Genomic DNA, 5,892 nt, shown 5'->3' on the forward strand with positions numbered 1-5,892 from the left:
CTCATATATATAGCCTCACTTCCTCCACCTTTATCACCAGGTAACAAATTTTTAGAGGCTCTGGGTCTCTATAGTTGAATTTTTATTTTTGGGTCTCTAGTTTCTAGTTTTATGTTCTGTTTCTATTGTTGGGTCTCTCGTAGTTATGATTTCATGTCTATGTATCAGGTTCGCTGTATCTCACATACAAGAAGAAAGAGATATGGGTGAGTCTCTATTTTATAAGGTTGATATTTCTGATTTTGTTCCTGAAGAAAGGGTAAAAATTTCTGGGTCATGAAGTTGTGAAATTGGAAATGTTTTATCTTTTCATGCTATGTGTTGTTTAAATAGGAAGTTTTTCAATAATGTACATGGCTACTTTGACAAGCATTCCTGGGATATGATAAGGCTTTTTGAAATCTGAAGCTGAAAAGAAGTATCTTGAGAAAGAGGTTGAGCTTCAAAAACACTGTCTTGATCATTGGGTGCAAAGGCATTCGTTGGAGCCGTTACTATTTGCTCATTGGTTCTGATACTTGTCTTGATTAATTAGCATCTCTGCCTTTGCAGAATAACTTTTTGGTTGTTTATTTCTCTAGTGTTCAGAACTTGTTTTGTTGACATGCTAGGAGCTAATGTAGCCTCTCTTTCAGAATGAGACAACTAGCACAGAGGGAAAGAAGGACACTTATGAACTGGAGCTAATGTTGGCAGAAGAGAGAAAGGTTTGCTGTACTTTGTTTTCTTTTACTTGATAATTTGGTTGGTTGGAGCAATCACATGTGTACATGAAACTTTGAGATTAATTTGTATTTTTCATGATTGACCAGCTATGGCAGAGAGAAAAGCGTCAGCTTCAACTAAAGAACATTGAATTGGAGAATCAGATTGATATGAAAAAGAATGAGCTGGAGCACTGTCGCAAGGAGCTACAGCATATGGTAATCATACCGTTGCAAATGTTAATATCGATCAACTTAGACTGTATTGGAATGTTATAATGATTTTACTACTCACATATATTTCCGGCTTATATATGATATTCGTTCATACGCACTCTGATTTGGAATATAGTTTGTGGGCTATTGTGTGCCTTAATTGGGAATCAAATTTTCAGAGGGAGGAGAGAATGGTAACTAGGAGAAATGACGTGAAAGAATTAAAAACACCAATGAAGTTTCCTCCAACTTTATTCTTGTCCACTTATCTGATATTCGATGAAAATATAATGAAACAGAAAAAATTGTTCTAGTAGGATTTAGATTGTGTTAGTGAGAAGGTGCCATGGGGTGGCGCAACGTCAACCTCATTTTCAAGTTCCATTTTTAGTAATGCTCTACTTTGTTTTCTAGTTTAAGCATACATCATTTTTCTTATCTTTTATTTGTATAGTTCTCTCCTTTGGGTAATCTAAAGGCCACAATATGATTGGCTTATATTCTCGGCATATGTTATTTGATATGAGCTAATACTGTGGTTATTTATGTAAGAATGAGAGAGCAGAATCAGAGCAGAAGAAGGCAGAAAATTTGATAGCGCTGGCAGAACAGAGAAAGGTTTGTAGTCTATTTTCTTTTTGGAACCTTGAGATTTGGATGAATAAATCTCTAATATTTCTTGCACTTTATTGTAATTGTAGAGAAAAAAATGAGAAGCTTCACTCAGAAATAATTGAATTGAAAGACCAGCTCCAAGCCAAACAGGCAGTGAATGAGGATTTTGAGGCCCAAATGAATATTAAAGCACTTGAACAAATGTTAAAGGAGAAGGAGAAGGAGCAGGAGCTTACTGATCTGTCAGAATTTTACAATGCACTGATTTTCAAGGAGAGGAGCAATAATGATGAGCTGCAGGGGGCCCGTAAAGAGTTAATTGATATATGTTCATATTCTAAGCATGTTTTTGATATAGTTTATAAACTATTTCCCTACACTATATATTGGAACTAATACATGATTAAAATCAGAATTAATGCCTTGAATAAGTTACAGTCTCTCGGTCATATTTGTTGATTCACTATTTTTGATAATCGATTTTGTTGGGAAGAAAGGGGAAGGCATTTTTGGATATGTAGTCTGCCAGCTATGTTTTGGGTATTTTGGGTGGAATGAAATAGAAGGATTCTTTTTTACCATTTTTTTTTAGAGCAAGTGTTTTGGATTTTGTCTAATTTTTGTTTTCTGTAGGGACTGAAAAATCATTCAAAAATCTGTATTGGCGTGAAGACATTGGGTGATCTTGACTTGAAGGCATTTCAAGTTGCAGCCAAGAGAAGATATACTGCAATAGAAGAAGCAAATGAGAGGGCAGTGGAGTTGTGCTCTGTGTGGGAGGATTATGTTGGGGATTCTAATTGGAACCCATACAAGGTTATTATGGATGAGACAGGAAAAAGAATGGTATATGATGAACTAAATACATCCCTCAATTTAGCATGTCATACTGGACATTTCTTTTACTATTGTTCACTTTGTTTGATTTTGATGTAAATACAGGAAATTATTGATGAAGAAGATAAAAAATTGAAAAATTTGAAGACTGAGCTGGGGGATGAAGTATACAAGGTGGTGACAACTTCGTTAATGGAATTGAATGAACATAATTCCAGTTGGAGGTATAGGATACAAGAGCTTTGGAATTTTAAAGCAGGGAGGAAGGCAACACTTAAAGAGGGAGTTGCTTACATTCTGAAGCAATGGAACGCGCTTAAAGAACACGAAGCAGAGAAGAAACTAAAAGTAAGGCATAGGATTAATTTCAGTTTACCCCCTGAGGTTTGGGGGTGAAATAATTTCACCCCCTAAACTTTCAATTTTGAATTTTTACCCCCTAAACTTTTCAATTTCAATCAGCCGTGTCCAATTTTTACTGTTCCGTCCAAATTGGACGTTAAGTTTGACTTTTGAGGGTTAAAATGGTCATTTCAACATAAAAAAATAAAAAAAAATTCTGTTTTTTTTTTTTTTTTTTTTTCCTGCTTTTTAGTTTTTTTTTTTTTTTTTTAATAATTTTGTCTCCAACCTATATACCACAAGTTATAATAGGTTTATAAAAACAAAAAAATACTCTAGGTAGTTGAAAGCCGTTCGCTGGTCTACGATATTTGTGACAAATCTACAATAAAGTGAAGAATTTAGGATATATCCCAAATAAAGTGAAGAAATATTTGTAAAAATTAATTTTACACTTTATCTGTAAATAAATATCTGTATATTCCCAATAAAGTGAAGAAATATCTATGCAAAATCATTTTTGGTCTGCGATATTTGTGATATATATCCAATATTTATCTGTAAATAAATATCTGTAAAAAATGATTTTACACAGATATTTCTTCACTTTATTGGGGATATACAGATATTTACAGATAAAGTGTAAAATCATTGTTTACAGATATTTCTTCACTTTATTGGGGATATATCCTAAAATTCTTCAATCTATTGGACATATATCACAAATATCGTAGACCAAAAATGATTTTACACAGATATTTCTTCACTTTATTGGGAATATATAGATATTTATTTACAGATAAAGTGTAAAATTATTTTTTACAAATATTTCTTCACTTTATTTGGGATATATCCTAAATTCTTCACTTTATCGGAGATATGTCACAAATATCGTAGACCAGCGAGCGGCTTTCAACTACCTAGAGTATTTTTTTATTTTTATAAACCTATTATAACTTGTGGTATATAGGTTGGAGACAAAATTATAAAAAAAAAAAATAAAAAAAAAAAAAAAAAAACAGAATTTTTTTAATTTTTTTATGTTGAAATGACCATTTTAACCCTCAAAAGTCAAACTTAACGTCCAATTTGGACGGAACAGTAACAATTGGACACGGCTGATTGAAATTGAAAAGTTTAGGGGGTAAAAATTCAAAATTGAAAGTTTAGGGGGTGAAATCATTTCACCCCCAAACCTCAGGGGGGTAAACTGAAATTAATCCTAAGGCATATCTATTTATATTTTACTACCTCCACTGTTTGAATCAAATCTATTATCGTGCTTCTTCGTAATTGTGCATTTCATAAAATTGTTTGAGAAATTGATGTTCAGTGTGCTACATTCTACTTAAGACTGAAAATTGAAAGATAATTACACTTGGATACGGTATTTTAGTACTCGATAGTAAATTGAAGTGGAAGAACATGTGTAGTTGAGTTGTCAATTTTACCTATTTAGTATAGAATTCCGGATTGTTTAGGGTTTGTGCAGTGAGGTTTATAAATGCTACTATTTGCTCACAGGTTAAAGGGCTTTCATCTGAAGAGTTTGCTGCTCATAATGAGTTGTTTGAAGGCTTGTTTACAAAAAAAAGAAGACAAAACTGGAAGAAACCAACGTCTTGTATTTGCTGGTGACTCAATTGGAAGGAACTAGTGAGAGTCTCTTCTACGCAAGCTCTCCACTTAAACAGAAGGATATTTAGCAATGGAATATTGTACTTTTGATTCATGTGTAGCTAGCTAAGAATGCTTTCTTGTTTGGTACATTATCTAATTACTTGAATGTTTAAATGTTTGGAAAAATGGTAATTGAATGATATGGATTAGAGTATTGTTTGTGTGGTAATTACTGTCCAAGGTTAAGGCAATACAACACAATACAAAACCAAGTGTTGTATGATGATAAAAGAGTTCAAAATTGAGGCTCCTCCTACAACAGTCATTGGTTGTTACTGAATTTGATTACAATATTCACACAACGGATAACTAAATATAGTGGTTGTGTGAACTAACAACCAACAACAAAAGAAAACAAAATTCTGTTGTGTGAGGTTCATAACACACAACAGAAATAAAATGATATCTGTTGTCTGAGTAATCAACAGACAAGGGAGATAATTTTACTTCAGTTGTGTGTTACTCACTCAAACAGCAAAAATTAAGTTATATATGTTGTCTGTTATTAGTCTCAGACAACAGAGATCATTTTATTTCTGTTGTGTGTTATGAATCTCAGACAACGGCAAATTTCTTTTTCTGTTGTCTGACTGTGCCGAGGCATCCCTGCGCATGCCATGCCAGGCACATGCCTGCGCAGAATTCACACAACGGAAATTAGTATTTTGTTGAGCAAAGTACTGTCACACAACGATGAAATCACCGTTGTCTGATTTTTCAATCACACAACACTCACTTAGACCAGGGTGAGTTTGGTCATCACACAACAGAAATCCACCGTCGTCTGATGGCATTTTTGTAGTAGTGAATCGATGGCTACGATTATGTATTTGAACTGACCTTTGGCGGTTGGGAGTTTTCCGACAATATCCAGCCCCCATATGGAGTGAATCCAGGGTGCGATAATGATGGATAACGGTTCTGCTGGTGCATATTGAAGGTCTGCGTGCTGCTGGCATTTGTGGCATGCCCTTGATGTTTCCTTGGCATCCTCTCCCAATGTCGGCCAAAAATATCCTTGGCGCATGGTGCGGTTGGCTAATGATCTAGCTCTTGAGTGATTACCGCATTCTCCAGCGTGTATCCGTGCCAGGACTTGCTTTCCCTCTTCTGGCGATAAGCACTTCAAGTTGGGATGTGTGAACCCTTAGCGGTAGAGCTTGCCATCGTGAATATTGTAACGTGTTGCCCTTCGCACCAGTCGTCTTGCTTCGACTTTTTCGGATGGCAATATTCCGTCACGCTTGTAGTTGGGTATCTCATCCATCCAATTTGGGCCTACCTCGATGGTGTAGATCTCCGCCAGAGTTTTAGTGATGCTAGGCTTATCGAGGGTCTCCACCTTAGTATCGGCGGGACTTTGATGTGGCTGAGCTGTTGCCAAGCGTGCTAAGGAGTCGGCTTGTGCATTCTTTTCGCGGGGTATTTGCGTGATGTTGAAAAAACTGAACTGACCGAGCAGTGTCTTAGCGTACCTTAGATATCCCTCCAGTTGTTT

At 35.3% G+C, this 5,892-nt stretch overlaps 1 protein-coding gene and 1 long non-coding RNA gene across 2 annotated transcripts; both read left to right on the top strand.

Annotated features, from left to right (window-relative positions):
* The first annotated feature begins 660 nt into the window (after window positions 1-660).
* LOC121049341 lies at window positions 661-1,520 on the top strand. The gene is made up of 3 exons (XR_005799644.1): window positions 661-707; window positions 813-923; window positions 1,473-1,520. It is a non-coding gene; the product is annotated as an uncharacterized LOC121049341 (long non-coding RNA).
* Window positions 1,521-1,712: 192 nt separating this feature from the next.
* Window positions 1,713-5,370, top strand: LOC112163906 (protein INVOLVED IN DE NOVO 2). Its single transcript, XM_040505943.1, has 4 exons — window positions 1,713-1,880; window positions 2,169-2,381; window positions 2,478-2,720; window positions 5,335-5,370. The coding sequence occupies exons 1-4, from the start codon at window positions 1,713-1,715 to the stop codon at window positions 5,368-5,370; spliced, it is 660 nt and encodes a 219-aa protein (XP_040361877.1).
* The last annotated feature ends 522 nt before the right edge of the window (window positions 5,371-5,892 follow it).

Source organism: Rosa chinensis, chromosome 5 (assembly GCF_002994745.2).
Source record: "Rosa chinensis cultivar Old Blush chromosome 5, RchiOBHm-V2, whole genome shotgun sequence".
Classification (NCBI taxonomy): domain Eukaryota; kingdom Viridiplantae; phylum Streptophyta; class Magnoliopsida; order Rosales; family Rosaceae; genus Rosa; species Rosa chinensis.